The 21668-nt window shown below is 33.6% G+C and overlaps 1 protein-coding gene across 9 annotated transcripts in view; it reads left to right on the forward strand.

Annotated features, from left to right (window-relative positions):
* KCNT2 (potassium sodium-activated channel subfamily T member 2) overlaps positions 1–21668 on the forward strand; it is a 345029-nt gene that overhangs the window by 318001 nt on the left and 5360 nt on the right. For all 9 annotated transcript variants that reach the window (XM_045081137.1, XM_045081140.1, XM_045081141.1 and 6 more), the window contains one exon: positions 15363–15447. In XM_045081137.1, the coding sequence (XP_044937072.1) occupies positions 15363–15447 (85 nt within the window). The remainder of the gene's footprint in view (positions 1–15362; positions 15448–21668) is intronic.

Raw genomic sequence — 21668 nt, forward strand, 5'->3', positions numbered from 1 at the left:
TGTTGATCTATGATTGCCATAGAGACCAAAAAGCATAGCTTAAATAAATAATGCAAGGATAATTTTAAAATATATTGATTACTACTCTATGAATTTTATTTAAAAAAGAAATTTAGTCAACTTAGAGTAAAGCCAAATGATAAACAAAGTAGGTTTGTTTTATATATGTAACTTGAGTAAACCAGAAAATAAGATAATATAAATATCTTGCAGGTTAGGGAAAATTGGAATGCATTCTATATTTGTCCCATCTCATCTTTATTACTAAAGTCTCAACTTGAAACAATGTATATAGAGAGAAATTTAATTATTGAATTAGAGAGTTTAAAAGAAGTTAACAACCTTCAAGAACTATGCTAGGTTCTTTATGTGTATTTTTCTCATTACTCTTCATAATCCTGAGTGGATAGGTGTCCCACTTTACCCTAAGAATTTGAAGCTTAGAGCTTAAAGACCTTGTTCAAGGACATACAGTTGAAATGTGTTGGAGTCAGGATTCCATATGTAATTGAAATAATTCCTTATGACTTACTTAAATGTGATACAGACTCATCTATTACCAGTAATTTTAATATAATCACACACGGTCTTACACAAAGAGTAAATTCAAAGAAAATTAGATGTTCCTTTTAAAAACAATAGCTCTTTGCTAATGTGATGACAGTATGATTGTATTTCTTATAGAACTATAGTCCTTTATTTGTGTGTACTTTTGTTAGTTATTATTCAGCTACTCTTTCTTTTTTGGAAAGTTCTAGTAAATGATTGTTCATCCAAGTTCCAGCTGTGTTTCATGAACATTGTAACTCAAGGCTGGTCCTGTAAGCAGTGTGAAAGATAACAGTTTGACTCTAAGAGACACAAAAATGCATGAACTGGATACATGGGAGAATCATCAGGGCACATATTATGTTTTTGCTAATGAAACTTCTATCAGGTACCTTGCATTTAGTTATTCTCTGTGTTGTGTGTGTTTTTTTTTAAATTATTTATAAATTTGTTAATTGAATTCTCACACTAACTCTTACAGAAAGGAAGAATGGGTATCGCCCACCTTCTTTTTTCTCTCTCTTTTCATCTTTCTTCCTCTCACTGTCCCATTCTAATCATCTATTCATCCCTAGGCCCATCAATCCATTCTAAGGCCATGCACTAGCCACCTTTAATAACGTAAGGATTATGAAAACAGGATTGGGATCTAACACATCATGAGCTTCTGGACTTCTCCAAGTGTTCCTAACTCACAATAATTCATCCATGCAACAGATATTATTGGCCCACACTGGGAATAGAATAGTGGCCTATTCACATAGGACCTCTGCCTTGTGGAACTTATATTTCTAATATCAGCCAGTAGACTCACTGAATTATTTAACCTCTCTAAGCCTCTTTTTATCACCGTGAAATGGAATAATAATGTCTGTCTTATAAGTCTCTTGTGAGGGACAAATGGGATAATGAAGAATAATGTGCTGAGCCCAGAACTGGCATTCAGTTGATATCACCAATCTTCCATATACTGATTTAATTACTACTGTATGTACATCTGTGCTTTACACATAAAAGGAGTAGTTTTTTTTTTTCCTTTTCCTACCTCAACCAAACCAAACCAAACCAAACCAAACAAATTTTGCACCCTCAGGGCAATTTTGCCTCCACTGAGGATGCATGCTTTCAAACAATTTATTTTGCATGTTTGCTTTCCTTCCTTGAGAGAAAGGGAATGTCTTACTCATCTTTTCATCTTTGTATCCCCAACATATTACACATTTCCTGACACATAGGAACCCAGTAACTGCACTTTGAATGCGTGAACAAATGGAGTGCTTACAGGTGAGAAAACAGGGTCTCAAATATAAATGATTTCCTAGCCTACTAGATAGTCAAGTCAGTACTCTAACTTAATACTTTTGACTCTGTGTCTCTTTATGTACCCACTATACCTCATGTTCTTTGTACATATCATCAATATTTTATAGTGATTTATAGTTGAAAAATGTTTTTACATACATTTTAAAAAATGCATGATGATTGATTTAACCGTAAGTCATAATCTTCTTTTTTCTGAGTTAGGGATGACGTGCTCCAAAAGAATGAATAGATTACTTTTGAACTCTTGGATATGAGACATCAAGGAGAAGGAAAGGGAAGAGTTAAAAGATGACTTTTGAGGGTTTTTGTTTGAGGAACTAAGCGTATGGTGGTGACATTCTCTGAGCTTAGAAAAATAAGACAAATATGTTGGGGTAAATATAATAAATTTAACTCACTCCTAACTAGGTGATGCTGTGAAAGAAGATGAATATCTGCTGTCTGGTTCTCAAGAAAAAGAAATTAGATGTTATATAGACTTGAGACTCTACATGCTGATAAAGCATGTGGATTTTAATTAAAATCATAGGAGTAGTTGAAATAACCCCTGGTGAGGACTATAAGAGTACTTTGGAAAACATTTCAAGAATATTAAGGGAAGAAATCTTTCTTAAAAACAAGAGACTGAAATGTCTAGAACTGAAATGCCCAAAATATGATAGTATGCTATTAATTGGTTACATGTTTTATCATGACATTGATCCTTTATGCTTTCAGAAGGCCATGTGGGGCCTGGGGTGGTCAGAGGCACTCCTCAGGCTGGTTACTTCCAGCCATAAGCAGTTTTGTCTGTTACCCCACTGTGAGTACAAATATCATTTCTTATGTGTACTATGATTTGAAAAAAAATGTTGGAAAGTATTGGACTGAGATAATGATTGATAACATCAAAGAGTGTTATTGAGTATAGTGATAGGTTATGGATGGACCTTGGTGAAAGTAGTATCAGTTACATGGTATGTGTGCAAGCCAAATTTGAGTAGCTTGAGGAAGGATGTGAGGTAAGGATTTGAATATAGTGGATTTAAATATATTAGAAACCCCAAGGTATTGGAAATTTAATGTTCTATCTCATTGCTTTACCATTTATTGCTTCTATTGCTGAAGTCATGTCACAGTACAAGATAGATGTGGGAACTCCAATTATTTTGTCCACATTGCATCAAATAGGAAGGAGGGAGATATCAGAGAAGGAAAGATCTCTTCAGTTAAAACATACTGTCAAGTAACTGTACTCACCATTTCTGTTATGTCCCATTGGCAAGGAATATGTCTTATTTTTGGTGGCCCAAATCTAACATTAAAGAAGACGAGAAGAATTTCCCTACTGAGAGACAATTATCTGTCTAGCATAGTAGATACTTTTTAAGAAGTTTCATTGTGAAGGAGAGGTGAGAACATGAAGCTAACTGATGGGAAAGCGGAGAGGGAAGAGAAAATGTTTGTTTTGAAGATCAGAGAGAAATGAGCATGTTTTTTAAGTTTGAGCCATTAATGAAGAAGTTGAAATACAAGAAAAAGACCCTAGTTGGAACCTTTTGCTTAGATAATTGGAAATGAGGAAATACTCATGTTTTAAATGCAGTAAACTTGTAGGTGTTTTGACAGGAAGGTAAGTAACCTTTCATGTGATATTGCATAATATACATGGTGTGGCCAATATTATTTTCTAAATCTAAAAATTCAATTCTACAACACATCTTGCCCAAAGATTTGAAAGATGGAATTTGAGGACCTCTATATTTTGGTAAAATAGCTAAAGTGAAAATCTCCAAATTCTGCTTTCTTCCCATTGAATTTTTGGGAGAAATTTCTTCAATATAATTTCTAAAACTTCCTCTCAAAATTCATGGCATTGTATACAAACTGGCCATGTGTTTTTGGTAAAGTCACTATCGCCCTGAAATTCACGTTCTTTAACCATCAAATAAGGATAATAAAGTCTTCCTAAAGGGGTGTGGTATAAAATAATAAAATGTATGTTAAAAAAACCAACTTTTTAATCTGTAAGCTATCTGCAAATATGAATAATTATACTTATCTTTATGTTCATAGCTGGCACTATTCTTCAGCAATCTGTTTATAATAGCTCTCACATTCACAAAAAATTATTCTTTCTAACTTTTGACAGATTCTTAATGATTAGTTCCCAGAATGGCACACACTATTAAGTATAAAGTGGCAAGTAAGTCTTCCCAGTATGACTGCTCCTACGGGTGTTAACCAATTTTGACATGGATTGTAAGCTTCATACTGTTACTAGAAGATGAAATGCGAAGATAGAAAAAAAAATAAAATCCTTTTAAGTGACAAAGAAGTAACTAGTAGTTATCCACTGACTTTCATTACATCTATTAGAAGGTCTTAGTTTCTTTCTGAAGTAGATTTATAAATGCCTGAAATAATGGACAAATTAAACGAGTACTAGTTTATTTTATGTTTTTGTTTTTGTTTTTGTTTTTGTTTTGTTTTGTTTTGTTTTTAGACAATAAGGAGACTTAATTCTTTCATTCTCTTTCTTATGGAAAGAAATAAGCAAAATTAACCAAAAGGATTATTATTCCAACCCAAAGTTATGATAGATAAGGTAGTGGTATAAGTAGTAGTAGCCATAGCAATAGTAGTAGTAGTAGTAGTAGTAGTAGTACTAGTAACAGTCATCAACATCTCATATTTTTATAAACCAATTATCATTTTTATGTTTTAAAAAAATTTCCCCCAAATCTTAGTCAATAAATCAGGTACCTTGTCTAATACAATATTATTGACAATTTTTCTAAAACAAATTACCAAAGAGGGAAAAGGTACCATAGCTAGATATTTCTTCTAGAATGTTTTGCAAGTTTTAGTACTTAGGAGGAATAATATGAATATCTGAGGTCACTGTAGCAACTTCATCAACAATTTAGTACTTCAAAAAAATCAATATTAAATTTTTATTATTTTTGAAATGTTTTGTTTACCTTTTTCCAATAAAAATAAGTATAACAATATTGACATGCAAAGTCAAAACGCTCCCAGTGTAGATTCCCAGAATATGGATGATTTTATGTTACTCTGTATTTCCAGAACTGATTCACATGAGATGGCAGTCAGAAACAGAAGGATACATAGATGTGCTTGTTTTATGTTCATCTCATTCTGTATATAGAATATTAATAGAAAAAAACAAACTCAGTGGTTTTCTCAATAGATAAAGTAATGAAGCTTTCAAAGGGGGCAGTTGTTTAGCTGATAATGATTTCTGATAAATAGAACTATTTGGGCAATGAATTTTTCATATATCCCTAAATTAAGACTATATAGTTTTGTTTCATGGATTTGTAACATGTCCTTCCCAGAACATTGATTTTTCAATGATATCAATATTTTTACATAATTTAATACCACAGTCAATTGCATTCAAATATACATATATTTTATCATTATGACTAGAAGTTCAAATGTGTTTTAGCATGTGTGTAAGAAAATGTGGCCAATTTGAATAAAATGAAATAATTTTTACCATTGAGAAAAAAAGTTTATTGGTTGAATGAACTTCTTACTCAATAGTTTTTGAGAGAGCAGAGAATGGCTTCCTAATTGTATTAAAATAACAAAAAGAAACTTCCAGTTATGATGACTATTTATCTTTTCAATTTAAATAACTAAAAAAATATAGATCAATAGTATGCAGACAGACTCTGGACAAAAGAAAGCATATAACTTTATTACTTGAGGAAAAAGAATCAAATGAATTAAGCCTTATACAGGCTAGAAGGCAAGGAGGTGGACCCAAAATAAAATATTATACATACATATATATGAGCTTTCCCAGTAGAAAAATCTATTAAAGAAACAGGTCCAGAAAAATGTGAAGATTAAAGTAGTTATTACAGTATGGTTTATATGTCCAAGATATTGAGGAACATGGAAGGATGATAAGGAGAGAAACTAAAGATATAAAAGAGACCATACTGAACTTTGTAGAGGACAGAATTTATGATGCAGTTTCAAAATGAAATGTATGCTGGATGACATCAACATCAGGATAACTACTGCAGAAGAAAATATCAGTGATCATAAAGCCATAGCAATAGACTATCCAAAATGCAGAAGAGAGAGAGGGTAAAAAAACACTTGAAAAGATAGTGTTACTTACTGATGGGACAGTATAAAGTAGTCATGTAATTGGTGTCCCAAAAGGAAAGAAGTGAATGGATATTTGAAGAAATAATGACCATAATTTTTCCAAATTTGATGGGAACTCTACTCAAGATCTTAGAAGCCCAGTGAAACTCAAACCATGTAACAAATGAAATAATGCCAAGACAGTATACAAAATTGCTGAAAGACTTCAAAAGGAGCCAGAGGAAAAGGTCACTTTATGAATGAAAAACAAATATGCTTGACTCTTAAACAACACAAATTGAACTGTGCAGGTCCACTTATATGTGGATTGTTTTCAATAAATACACATACAGTAATCTAAATGTATTTTCTCATGATTTTCCTTAAAACATTTGTTCTCTAGCTTACTTTATTGTAAGAGAACAGTATAATACATATACAAATATATGTTAAGTGACTATTTATTTGTAAGGCCCTTAGTCAATAGTAGGCTATCGGTAGTCAAGTTTGGGGGAATCATCTGTTATAAGCAGATTTTCTACTGCACAGGAAGTTGGCAGCACTAATTCTGCATTGTTTGAGGAGTAGCTATGCAAGGATGACAGCAGACTTTTTGACAGAAACTTTGCAAACCAAAACACAATAAAGGAACATCTTTGGAGTACTGAAAAAAATAGTTTACCTAAAACTTTATACACAATAAAAATATATTTTAATAATAAAAGCAAATAAAGACTGTTTTAGACAAACAAAAGGTGCGAGAAGTTGTCAACAACAGATCTGCACTATGAAAAAAATATTAAAGGAAGTTCTTAAGACAGAAGAAATTTCATGCCCCGCAGAAATTTAGATCGAAAAAGAAATGGTTGGGGCAACGGGCTGGCTCAGTGAGAAGAACATGTGACTCTTGGGGTCCTGGGTTCCGGCCCTATGTTGGATGTTAGAGATTATTAAAAAACAAAACAAAACAAAACAAAGCAAAAACCTTTTAAAAAAGATAAAAAGAAATGTAAATATTGAGAAAATATCAAATTTATGTTTCTAATTTATGCATTTATTTAAAGATAATTTTTTGCTAAAAATAATTAATTACAATTAATTACAATTAATTATTTTACTAAAAATAATTATTTTTTTGCTAAAGATAATTAATTTGCTTATAACAAACATTTTAAGATTTATAGAATTTATAGAATATATAGAAGCAAAAATGTATGACAATAACTCAAATAATAGGAATGGAGTAATCAAGATCTAATGTAGCAAGCTTGTTACACTACACATGAAGTGGCAGTTATTTAAGTGTAGCCACTGAGAAGTTCAAGCTGTATATTGTAAACCGTAGAGCAAGGATAACAAAGTATAGCACATGTGTTTTTGCTTTAAAAAAAAAAAAAACTTATACAGGAATTCAGTAAAGTGTCAGGATATAAAATGAATGCACAGAAATCAGTTGCATTTCTCTACACCAACAGCAAGACAGAAGAAAGGGAAATTAAGGAGTCAATCCCATTTACAATTGCACCCAAAACCATAAGATACCTAGGAATAAACCTAACCAAAGAGACACAGAATCTATACTCAGAAAACTATAAAGTACTCATGAAAGAAATTGAGGAAGACACAAAGAAATGGAAAAATGTTCCATGCTCCTGGATTGGAAGAATAAATATTGTGAAAATGTCTATGCTACCTAAAGCAATCTACACATTTAATGCAATTCCTATCAAAGTACCATCCATCTTTTTCAAAGAAATGGAACAAATAATTCTAAAATTTATATGGAACCAGAAAAGACCTCGAATAGCTAAAGGGATATTGAAAAAGAAAGCCAACGTTGATGGCATCACAATTCCGGACTTCAAGCTCTATTACAAAGCTGTCATCATCAAGACAGCATGGTACTGGCACAAAAACAGACCCATAGATCAATGGAACAGAATAGAGAGCCCAGAAATAGACTCTCAACTCTATGGTCAACTAATCTTCGACAAAGCAGGAAAGAATGTCCAATGGAAAAAAGACAGCCTCTTCAATAAATGGTGCTGGGAAAATTGGACAGCCACATGCAGAAAAATGAAATTGGACCATTTCCTTACACCACACACGAAAATAGACTCAAAATGGATGAAGGACCTCAATGTGCGAAAGGAATCCATCAAAATCCTTGAGGAGAACACAGGCAGCAACCTCTTCGACCTCAGCCGCAGCAACATCTTCCTAGGAACAACGCCAAAGGCAAGGGAAGCAAGGGCAAAAATGAACTATTGGGATCTCATCAAGATCAAAAACTTTTGCACAGCAAAGGAAACAGTGAACAAAATCAAAAGACAACTGACAGAATGGGAGAAGATATTTGCAAACGACATATCAGATAAAGGACTAGTGTCCAGAATCTATAAAGAGCTTAGCAAACTCAACACCCAAAGAACAAATAATCCAATCAAGAAATGGGCAGAGGACATGAACAGACATTTCTGCAAAGAAGACATCCAGATGGCCAACAGACACATGAAAAAGTGCTCCAGATCACTCGGCATCAGGGAAATACAAATCAAAACCACAATGCGATATCACCTCACACCAGTCAGAATGGCTAAAATCAACAAGTCAGGAAATGACAGATGCTGGCGAGGATGCGGAGAAAGGGGAACCCTCCTACACTGTTGGTGGGAATGCAAGCTGGTGCAACCTCTCTGGAAAACAGCATGGAGGTTCCTCAAAATGTTGAAAATAGAACTGCCCTATGACCCAGCAATTGCACTATTGGGTATTTACCCTAAAGATACAAACGTAGTGATCCAAAGGGGCACGTGTACTCGAATGTTTATAGCAGCAATGTCCACAATAGCCAAACTATGGAAAGAACCTAGATGTCCATCAACAGATGAATGGATCAAGAAGATGTGGTATATATACACAATGGAATACTATGCAGCCATCAAAAGAAATGAAATCTTGCCATTTGCGACAACATGGATGGAACTAGAGCGTATCATGCTTAGCGAAATAAGTCAGGCGGAGAAAGACAACTATCATATGATCTCCCTGATATGAGGAAGTGGTGTTGCAACATGGGGGCTTAAGTGGGTACGAGAAGAATAAACGAAGGAAGATGGGATTGGGACGGAGACAAACCATAAGTGACTCTTAATCTCACAAAACAAACTGAGGGTTGCTGGGGGGAGGGGGTTTGGGAGAAGGGGGTGGTATTATGGACATTGGGGAGGGTATGTGCTTTGGTGAGTGCTGTGAAGTGTGTAAACCTGGTGATTCACAGACCTGTACCACTGGGGATAAAAATACATGTTTATAAAAAATAAAAAATTATATTAAAAAAAAATGTAAATTAAATACATTGGAAGGGGAGGTGAAAAAAAAAAAAAGCAACCATCCTTGCTTATTTGTTCTATCTATGGCCACTTTCACTTTACAGTGTAAAAATAAATTTAATAAATGCAACAGATCATATGGCCCCAAAGCCTGAAATATTTACTACCTGGCCCTTTACAGGAAAACATTTGCCAAATAATGACCAAGAGAAACTACAAAATAATTAAATCAAAGTGATGCATTTAATAACCAATGATGCAAATAAATAAGAATAATTATAAAAAGAAATTTTTAAAATCTCAATTAATCTAACAAGTAGAGAGGGTAGAAGAGAGGAACAAAAAACCATATGGGGCAAATAAAACAACTAGCAAGAGGTAGATTTAAACCCAACTTTACTGATATTTGCTTTAAATATAAAGGGATTAAGCATTTCAATGAAAAGAAGTCATCATAATTAAATTAAAAGAGGCAAGACTCAACTCTGCATTGTCTATAAACCCAACAAAAATTTAAAGAAACAAAGAGGTTAATAGTAAAAGCATAAAAATACATAATATCTTCAATTTTGAATTCTCTATCACATTAGAAAATTGCAAGTTGGTTTGGTTTTTTAATATTTATAAAGGTAATGGATTTTAAAAGGTTAGGAAATATTGAATACTGTATTTTAAAAGGGAAATTGGGCCTAAAAGAGCTAGTTTTGTGTATGAAGCTAGTTTGGAGTAATTCTTGGCAGAGTTGAAACTGAACAGTTTCTGAAGCTTGACTTTATATCATGCTACTTGTTTCACTAATTTTTTTATTAACATATAATGTGTTATTTGCTTCAGGGATACAGGTCTGTGTATTATCAGTATTACACAATTCAGAGCACTCACCATTTGTTCCATTAATTTTAAACAATTCTAGATTGTTCTAATTATAATCTTGATTTCTTAATGGTTTATATGAAGTGAGGTTAAAAGAGTCCTGATTTTTATCTTGTGTATCATAAAATAGTTTTAAATTATTAGAAGGTAATAAGAATGATTTTAAATAGAATGATTCTTTTACCCTTACCTCTAACCACTTCCCCCAACCCCCCAAATAGACTGGTAAGTTCTGTAAATTTACAAAATAGCTGTACTCATAAGCATAGCTTGGTACTAAACTGAAACATGAGCAAATTAGGTCAGCACTATAAAACTAGCTAGTTTTTTTTTTTTTTAAGATTTTATTTATTTATTTGACAGACAGAGATCACAAGTAGGCAGAGACACAGGCAGAGAGGAGGAAGCAGGCCCCCTGCTGAGCAGGTCATGCATCATGACCCCAGCGGAAGGCAGAGAATTAACCCACTGAGCCACCCAGGCGCCCCAAAACTAGCTAGTTTTATAGCTGGATAACACGTAACATGCTTAGAAGTTCAGAAGAGGGAAAATTAAATCATGGGTGGGCTTTGCTATCACTGATTATTTGGATTATTGGACTACGTAGAAGTAAGCACTGTGCAACTGCGAGTATTTATTTTCCTCAATAAGGTATTTCTTGCAGTGACTGAAGAAAAATATACCATCAGTCTAGTACAACATCAATTTCTTCATCATTATTTGCTTTTCTCATCAGCATATATGCTGCTGTATCTGCTGTTGCACTCATTCATCCATACATGCTGCTGAATCTCCCTTCTAAAACAATCTCAGTGTCTCCTTTCCTCCCTCCCTCATTCCTCCCTTCCTTCCTCCCTGTCTCTCTCCACCTTCACTCTCTCAGGTTCTCTAGCTATCTGTTCTTCTCTCCTTCCAAGTATCCTCCATTTCCATTGCTCCCAAGCCCCCATCATCTTTCACCTGGGTCTCTATACTGTTCATCTACTCTTCTTGAGCCCAGGTTTGAGCCCTAATGTCCATTTCCCATAGAGCAGCCACGTGAGGTGATATATTCATAGGAAATTAGATCATACCACTCAGTCTCCCACCCTCGTAACCCTCTCATGGCTTCCCATTGCTTTTAGAATAAAATTTGAGCTTCTGATCAAGGTCTATAAAGTGCTAAAGGATCTGGTCCTAGTTTGACTTTCAACATTGTCCACAGTTAATCTCCTTCTTTGTCACTTTAGTCCATCCGCAAGGGCCTGTTTTCTGCAATTTTAACTGAGCTTCCCATTGCTGTTCTCTTTGAACACTTTTCTTTCCTGTCTTTGCATGCTAACACCTTCATATTTCCATACCTAGATGGTTATTCTTTACAAGTTATGGATGGATTTTGCCACTACAATAGTAATGAGAAACCTTTATACAGCACTTGATATAAATCAGGTACCGATTCTAAGAACTGTATGCTTATATTGTTACTTTTAAATTATTTTTATTATTCATTTATAATTTAATTTGAGCAATAACCTATAAGATAGCACTACTGTTTCCCCCATTTTACAGCACAAGAAATTAAAACTAAGCACAAGAGCTTAAAAGAAATTAAGTAATTTGCCTAAGGCCTTAGCATGAGTAATTGGAAAAGCTGGATTTTAATGCAGGCGCTCTGGTTTCAGAATCTGCATTCTTAACTGAGTCTCTTATTGATATCTTTGTATTATTCAATCGTCTCTTTAATTACATAACACATAATGGTTATGTTTTTGGAAATATTTAGTGAAACCTACATCAATGTATGTAAAATTTAAATTTCTTTCTGATAAAATTTATTCTCCTTATGTGAAAATACTCTTAAAATTTGTCAACAGGAACTATTTTGTAAGAACAGTGGGAGGATAAAAAGGATAAATCTTTTTCCTTTCTTAATGGGATCTACTGACATGAAATATTCTAAGCAGAATATTTGCTCTATGTAGATTTTGATTGAATAATTGCATATGCTAATTAATACAGCAAAATAAATTTATTGGTAAATAGTACTAGAAATTTTTTTAATTTGACAATTTTTTTTAAATTTGACAATGTCTTTTAACATTTTCAATATTCTGCTATACTTATTTTAATTTTTCACAAGAATAGCTTCATTTAAGATAATTATATCAATGAGGAAGTAATTTCAGCAAAACAATATAAATATATAATGATACAATGATTTTTATTTTGCCAGGGTCAGAAATTAATTGTCAGGAACACATTGAATATGCTCACAACAGATTTCTTAGCACATATTTTCCTTATAGGAAATAAAATATTGATTCTGGTTCTGATTCTGAACCAAATATTCCAGGGCAATTTTATTTTATTCACTAAATATGTTGTAGTTTTGGTAATAAAGAGCCTTATTTCATTTACTGGGACTTTGTCACCACCAATGATGATGATGGTGGTGATGATTATGATTATGGCAGGAAACCTACCACAGTTTCCCTTCCAGAATTCAGAAATAACAAATAAATATAAGGAATGGCCAGTAGAGACAGTAATACCAGACCTGGCAGTGGTAAAACTAGATCATGGAATATCGTTTTGATATGTGACCACAACCACAGTAGATTTTTAAAACCTTGCTTCCTAATTCTTAATCACAGAGTCACAAAGAGAAGAATAAACTGCTGAACTTTCCAACAAAACAGACCAGAATTAACTCGACAGCAAGGCAGACATGAAAGACAAAGAGAGAATAACTTTGAACTCAGCCATTTATTTTAATTTCTTTTAACCTAACACTGAGGAGAAGTCAGTGAGGGGGTGGGGGCGGGGGAGTGAGGAAGAAACCAGGAGTGTGATGAATTCTGATTGTGTAACCCATGTCTTGATATATATCATATGGGATCACTGAATTGAGCACATTAACATTTCCTTCAATTTCTGGAGTGCATGGAAAGATGAAAATCTTCAGAATGATAAATAAAACAGATTACTTGAGCAGAAAAAAATTATCAACACAATAGTTATGACTACTGCTATAAAGTTCTCAGTTATTTCCACAGTTTTTACACCTGTAACCGGCAAACCATGACTTCATGCCAGAAGGCAAATGAGTGCAACATTGTGTTAATAATCAAGGAGAAGGGTTGGGTATTGATATTGACTGAAAAGTTATTTGTTAAAATTGTTTTCTCTAATGCCATTGTTTAACATTGTTCACTGTTTATATGAGAAATTTCAATAATGCCACTGTTTATATAAGAAGTTGAGTTATACATACCCAAATGAGGTGGAGATTCTCTACTAGACCGGTTTTATTTTGGGTAGCCTGCTTAAGTCTCTAGAATGTACTATCGATCTGTTCCTTTGTATGGCCCTTGTGGATATTCTCATAAGGGGAAAGTTTCTCAAAAAGTAGAGATAAATCAAAATTCCTTTTTATCTAGAAAAGGAATCTTGGTCATCGCCTGCTCGTATAATATGTTTTGAGTCGGAATTTTACCTTATTTAAAGTAAGGTCATCATATTATATTCATTAGAATTCTGAGCTCCAACTGTTTGAGTTAGCCATTTACCCCCAAGTATAATGGACAGGTTTAAAATACAGGATACAAGTGAAAATACAGGATTCTCAGTTAAATTTGAATATCAGATAAACAACATATGAATGTTTTAGTATAAGAATGCCACAAACAGTATTTGGGACATATTTATACCAAAATTTATTAGTTTTTATCTGAAATTCAGATTTCACCAGGCATTCTCTATATGGTCCAACAACACTTATCCATCTGCCAGGATACTATTCCTTGTGTCCGCCCTAGAGATATGCAACCAAATATGTTCCTTTTTTTGGAATATAAATTTGATGATTTTATGATTATAATAGTTTTACTTGCAAACTTATGGTAAGTTTGATTATACTGCAGTTTATCTTCCTTGTAAGATAAGGATTTTCATGTATAGACTTTAAAAATTGGACACATCTACATGACAACTTAAACTATCATCACTGAAAATATTATTAAATTTTACACATTCAAGTGGTAAGTTTCTAGTTAGAGGAACACAGTGGTAGACATTATTTAGCAAAAATGATATCTATTTTCCAGTGCAGGAAATTATCAGTCAACTATGTTGACCTAAAAAAGACTTTTATTTTAACTTTATGCATTTGAGTACTATGTATCTCCATCGGTATGAAATATATTTTTAGACTTTGGATCAAGCTGCAAAATTTAGTACCTTGTTTTAGAAACCAAGCTTATCTGTAACTGAAGTGGGTAGAAGGATACTATGTGTGGCTCTAGAGCAGGATTTTAAACAGTACCTTCACAGCCTAAAAATGTCACCCTTGAGAGGATTAATGTTTATTGAAGTACATGTCCACATGGTTTTATATATACATCTTATCAGGATTTGAACTTTGACAGCTAAAAAGCTGAGATTTCAAAGCTGTTTTATTTTTCAGCGTCCTATATAATACCAAGTTAGCTCTCCAAACTTGAAGAGTGACAATGTCTTCAGAGTGAATTGAAAAAATTAAAAAGACAAAGCCTTTTATTTTAAAAATACATATTGTTTTAGAGGAACAACAAAAAATTTAGTAATACACCTCCCTTGAAACTTACAGTTAATTCTGTTCTACAGGATTCTTTGTATTTTGCAAAAGCATTAGCATAACCTATATCAGATATATCCTGTAACAATGCAAAACATATTTAGAGCCTTCAAGCTTTTTAGATACATTTCTGTTGTGTTTTTTAAACAGAATGTCATCAGATGATTTTTCACAGCATTTCCCGTATGCATATTCATATCTGGGATGGCCATCTTTAAGCACAATTATTTTTTATAATTGAGAAGGCATAATAAATTAATGAACATCTTGTCTAGATAGTTCTTTAATAGAAATACTTTTTCAGTGTAATAGCTTAAAGGGTATAATATAACTGTAGTTTTTCTGAACAGAGTTAGATACTTTATTTTTATCATCTGTTGGAACAAAAAATGAGTACCTGTCAGATATTTCCAATGACAGTCATTTGAAAATAGTCAAAGTTATGTACACAATCATGCTGTGGGCAAAACTATGGCAAGTTCTCATGGACAGCTATATGGTTTGAAGATTAGATGCTCTACAGTAATTCCTGTAATTTTCTGTAAGTAGTATAACAAACTTGGCATTTATTTATCTTCTAGATGAAATGAATGATCATCAAAGTACCCTCTCCTACATCCTGATTAACCCGTCTCCAGATACCAGACTAGAGCTGAACGATGTTGTGTAAGTTGATCTCCTATTTCACAGAAGCTATTTATTTTTAGGAAACTAGTAATTTATTTATTTCTATATTTTTGTTTCTACCTCTTGTGTCATAAATGCTTAGAAACTGCCAGTCTAATTTCTATGTTCAATAAACAAATTCATTTTATGTATTTCTATGTATAATATTATAAAAAGCATTGTAGAATTGTAGAGGTATAAAAGAAGGAAGTAGCAGCGGAAATTCTGTACTTCTGAGTTCATACATATTTGGAGAAATAAAACAAAATATGCAGAATAATAAGAGAACAGCTCAGAGGAAAACCTGAAATTCTCCACATTATCTAGTTTTAAATACCTGAGAGTTCCCAAAAGCTCTAAGTAAAATAAGTCAGAACACTTACTAGGAAAATGTCTATGTAGTAACCTGACTAATCAAAAACTCTGTGCCATGCATGTACAATTGCACTAGTGTTTCCTTAAAAGTGCGATACAGAGATAAGACATTTTTTCTGATTCCCAAGTCTTACACTTTAATTAACAAACTACAATTTAAACATAAAAATTTGATAGCAATATATAATATCACTTTATTACTAATGAATTAAACACCAACTGAGTGAAACTGTGTTTTTCTGATTTCAAAGAGGAAGACATTATTGTGAGTTACAGGATATGAGGATTTGAACCAGACTTTGAAAGGTGAATAAGATTTGTGTAGGTGGAAAGCACAGGACGTTCCAGAGCAAGGAACTGCATAATGTGCTTCTTTTGTTAACACTAGAGAGTCCAGTTTGATCCTAGTAAAAAAGCTTTGTATTACTAACATCTCGGTTGTCCACTAAACATAATATTGGAGATGTATATTGAACCTGACTCTGGGGGTACTTTAGGTAACAAAATAGGTTTAAACTCAGTTTAAACCTTATAGGCAATGGGAAGTACTTAGATATATGAACAAGAAAGTAGCAAGATTTTAGAAAAAGTATTTTGATAGTTAATGGTGTAAGCCCAAGGGAGAAATATCTAATACAGATTTGCCCTTGAGGTCCATCGTCCTGAGGCTGAGCAGGATCAAGAGCTGCTGAGCTAAGGTAGCTAATTCCAGATTGCACTACTGATATAATACAAACACCAAAGATCCAAAAGCCTTGGTGGGTGTGAGGTCAACAGGATGTGTTTGTATCTGTAATCAGGAAAATCAGTAATAAAGTCAGAGACTGGTAGGACTGAGAATATTCTGTGATACAGAGCATAAGATAGATCTATGCAAGTGGTATGAAGCTAAAGCTAGTAATATGCCACAGATTAGAAGGCTGCCTTTATATATTTTGTGGGATATTTTGGCTGGAATGGAAAGGATATATGTATTTGAAAGAGCTTTGCAAGAAACAGTTGAATTGATTAACAGGATGGATTAAGACTGAAACAGAAATGAAAATAGGGAAACTAGTCAAATTGCTGTTAGGCAAGTGTGCGAAAGATAAGAATCTCTCACAGCATGAAGATAATGGATTGTAGAGGAGGTTTCTGTGTATATACACTTATAAAGGCAAAGAGTAAGACCTGTCATTGGTGTGGGAATTGGAAAAGAAGAAGTGTAATATGGCTTTATGATTCCAATACTATAGAGAACCCAGAAATGGACCCACAACTGTATAGTCAACTAAGCTTTGACTAAGGAGGAAAGAATATCCAATGGAAAAAAGGCAGTCTCTTTAATAAATGGTTAGGAAAACTGGACAGCAACATGCAGAAGAATGAAACTGGACCACTTTCTTATACCATACATAAAAATAAATCAAAATGGATGAAATGTGAGACAGGAAACCATCAAAATCCTAGGGAAAGAACATAGGCAGCAACATTTTTTACCTCAGCCCATAGCAACTTATGAGACACATCACTGGAAGCAAGGGAAACAAAAGCAAAAATGAACTATTGGACTTCATCAGTGTAAAAATCTTCTGTACGGCAAAGGAAACAATCCACAAAACTAAAAGGTGACAATGGGGGAAGATATTTGCAAATAGCATATCTGATAAAGGGTTCCAAAATCTGTAAAGAACTTACACCCCCCCCAAAAAAATACTCCAGTTAAGAAATGAGCAGAAAACATGAATAAATGCTTTTCCAAAAAAGACATCCAGATAGCTAACAGATACACAAAAAGATGCTCAAAATCAGTCATCAGATGGCTAAAATTAACAACACAAGCAACGACAGGTGTTGGCAAGGAGGTGGAGAAAGGGAAAACTCTTGCACTGTTGAAGGAAATGTTAACTGGTGCAGCCACTCTGGAGAACAGTATGGAGGTTCCTCAAAAAGTTAAAAGTAGAACTACCCTAGGCTCCAACAATTGCACTACTAGATATTTACCCAAAGGATAAAAAAATAAATACAGATTTGAAGCAGTACCTGCATCCCAATGTTTTTAATAGTATTATCAACAATACCCAAACTGTGGAGAAAGCCCAAATGAATGGATAAAGAAGATGTGGGGTGTGTGTATGTGTGTGTGTGAAATGGAATATTATTCAGCCTTCAAAAAAAATGAAATCTTGCCATTTGCAACGATGTGGATGGAGCTAGAGTGTATTATGCTAAATGAGATAAGTCAGCCAGAGAAAGACAAATATCATATGATCTCACTCATGTGGAATTTAAGAAGGAAAACAGATGAACGTATGGGAAGGGGAGGAAAGAAAAAAAGGAGAGAGGGAAAGAAGCCATTAGTGACTTTTAATGAGAGAGAACAAACTGAGGGTTGATGGAGAGAGGTGTGGGGGAGATGGGCTAGATAGGTGATAGGCATTAAAGAGGGCACGGCTGTGTTGAGCACTGGGTGTTGTATGTAAGTGATGAATCAATGAAGTCTCCTCCAGAAATCAATATTACACTGTATATTAACTAACAAAATTTTAAGAAATAAAAAGAAATTTAGTTCTATGTGATGGCCAAATATATAAATAAATGCTGGTTCACTGAAGCAAGTGAGAATAGGAAGGCAGTTTTCTGGGAAGAAAAAGAGGAATTGTTGGCTGTGGGGAAAAAAAATGATGAGTTTCCTACTATGAATAAATCTGATATGAACATCAAAAAAAAAAAAGATGATGAGCTAGAGTTTAGATACATCACTCAATGTGCTACATGGAAATGTCTAGAAAGCATATAGAAATATATAGTACTGGAGCTTTGAAGAGAAGCTAGTTATGTAGGAAATACTGATTTTTCATCTTCCAGATGAACAAAGCTAAAAAAAAATAGAATTATTTTAGGGGAGAAAGGTAAGTATGTTTCAAAGACTTCTTAGGAAAACACCTCAGCAGAAATAACTTTAACCCCAAATCAGTGTGAAGACAATTTATAATGCACCTCACAAACGATTAATTAATTTAATTAATTTTTTAAAATAAGTAATTTAAAAATAAGGAACATACCTCAATATAATAAAATCCATATACAATAAATTCATTGTTAACATTATAATAAATGAAAAAAAGTAGGTACAAGATCAGGTACCCTCAATTTTCCTGTTCCATATAGTACTAGAAGTCCTACCTAGAGTATTTAGATATGACAAAGAAATAAAAAGTATCCAAATCAGAAAGAAGAAGTAAAATTGTCACCATTTGCTGAAGACATGATCTTATATAAAGAAAATTCCAAAGAGTCAATTAAAAATATGTTTACCATAATGATTTCAGTAATGTGGCAGGTTACAAAATCAACTTACAGAAATCAGTGGCATTCCTTTACACAAATGATGCAGCATCAAAAAAGAAATAAAACCATCCTATTCACAACAGCATCCAAAACAATAAAATATTTAGGAAAAAATTTAAACAAAGGAGTGAAAGATCTGTGCATGAAAACTACAAAACTTTGCTGAAAGAAATCAAACAAGACACAAAGAAATGGAAAGATTTCCTGTGTTCCTGGAGTAGAAGGATAAATATTGATAAAATGGCCATGCTACCCAAAGGCATATACAGCTTCAACAAAATGCCTGTCAAAATCTCAAAATAATGGGACGCCTGGGTGGCTCAGTTGGTTAAGCAGCTGCCTTCAGCTCAGGTCATGATCCCAGCGTCCTGGGATCGAGTCCCACATCGGGCTCCTTGCTCGGCGGGGAGCCTGCTTCTCTCTCTGCCTCTGCCTGCCATTCTGTCTGCCTGTGCTCGCTCTCTCCCCGCCTCTCTCTCTGATGGATGAATAAAATCTTAAAAAAAAAAAAAAAATCTCAAAGTAATCTTCACAGAATTAGAAGAAACAAGACTAGAATTCATGTGGAACTGCAAAGAATCTTGACTAGCCAAAGCAGTCCTGAGAAAAAATGAACAAAGCCAAAGGTATCACCTTTTCAAACCATACTACAAAGCCATAGTAAAAACAGTATGGTACGGCACAAAAATAGACACATAGATCAATGGAATAGAATAGAGAGCCCAGAATTAAAACCTAGTATGTGTGGTCAACTAATATTTGACAGAAGAAGCTAGGAACACCCAATGGGGGAAGGAAAGTCTCTTCAAAAATTGATGCTGGGGAAACTGGAGAAGCATATACAGAACAATGAAATTAGATTCCTTTCTCATACCGCTAAAAAAATAAAACCCTCAAAATGGATCCAAGACTTAAATATAAGACCTTATATCATAAAACTTCTAGAAGAAAACAGCAAAGAAACTCACTGATACTGGTCGTGGCAATGATATTTTGGTCATAATGCCAGAAACACAGACTAAGTAAAAATCAACAAATGGAACTACATCAAACTCAAAAGCCTCTGCACAACAAAAGGAACAATCAACAAAATGAAATAACAGCTTACAGAATGGGAGGAAAGTTTTGCAAACCATATCTTAAGTAAGTGGTTGATATCCAAAATATATAAGGAATTAACAGAACTTATTAACAAAGAAGCAAACAATCAAATTTTAAAATGGGCAGAAACTAGTTTCCAGAAGACACGAAAATGCCCAGTGCTATGGAAAGATGCTCAGCATTATTGATCGTGCTATGGAAAGATGCTCAGCATTATTGATCGTCAGGGAAATGCAAATAAAAATGACAGTGATCTATCACCTCACACCTGTTGGGATGGCTGTCATCAACAAGACAAGAGACAAACATGTGTTGGTGAGAGTGTTGTAAAAACAGAACCCTATGTACACTGTTGGTGGGAATTTAAATTAGTCCAACCACTATGGAAAACAATATGTAAGTTCCTCAAAAAACTGAAAATAGATCTACCATATGATCCAGCAATTCCAGTTCTGGGTATATTATTCAAAGGAAATGAAAACAAGATTTTGTTGAGACTTATGTGCACTCATGTATGTTGCAGCATTATTCACAATAACAGATACAGAAACAACACAAATGCCCATCAATGGATGAATGAGTAAGAAACATGTGGTATTATTATACATAGTGGATATTATTCAACCATGAATAAGGAAGATATTCTGCCATTTGCAACAACATAGATGGACCTTGAACACATTATGCGAAGTGAGGTGTCAGAGAAAGAAAAGTACTAAGTGATAGCGCTTATTTGTGGAATCCAAAAAGAAAGTCAAACCCATAAAAAAAAAAGGTGGCATTAAAAAAAAAAAAAAAAAAAAACAGGTGGTTACCTTGGGATGAGAGGTGGAGGATTAAGATTGATGGTGTTTAAGGGTCCAAGCTTATACCAAGAAATAAAGATAGAGATCTAAAGCACAGTGTAATGAATATAGTTAGTAGCAACACACTATAACATTATAAAATGATGAATATTGCTTCAATGGCAATAATATTAAAATATATAAATGTATCGAAGTAACATGTTATATATGTTTAATTTACAAATTAGAAAAAGTTCAATTTATCAAATAAAAAAGCTGTTAGTTTTCTTCATCTATCTACAATGCTGGTGATATTTAAAAAATCATAAAGCAATATGCATAGGCAACAGTAGCCAATTAATGGACTCAAGGACATTAATTCCAACTTTTATTTGATTGGAGAAAATAGACTGTAGTGCTTTAAATTGCCTTTTCTCATTTTCATTAAGGAACATATCTTATGAATATTTTTCCTGTGGTTTTTAAGAAGAAAAATGTAGTCTTCATTAGAGTTCTCCCTTTAAATTGGGTTTTCTGCTCATTTTTTGGATCTCCCAAATTATTATAAAACTATGAATTCCTAGTTTCATTTACATCTGAAACAAGACTTTGTTCAAATGCTGCATGGCG

This window comes from Mustela putorius, unplaced genomic scaffold (genome assembly GCF_011764305.1).
Source record: "Mustela putorius furo isolate JIRA1106 unplaced genomic scaffold, ASM1176430v1.1 tig00000508_pilon_pilon_pilon, whole genome shotgun sequence".
NCBI lineage: Eukaryota > Metazoa > Chordata > Mammalia > Carnivora > Mustelidae > Mustela > Mustela putorius.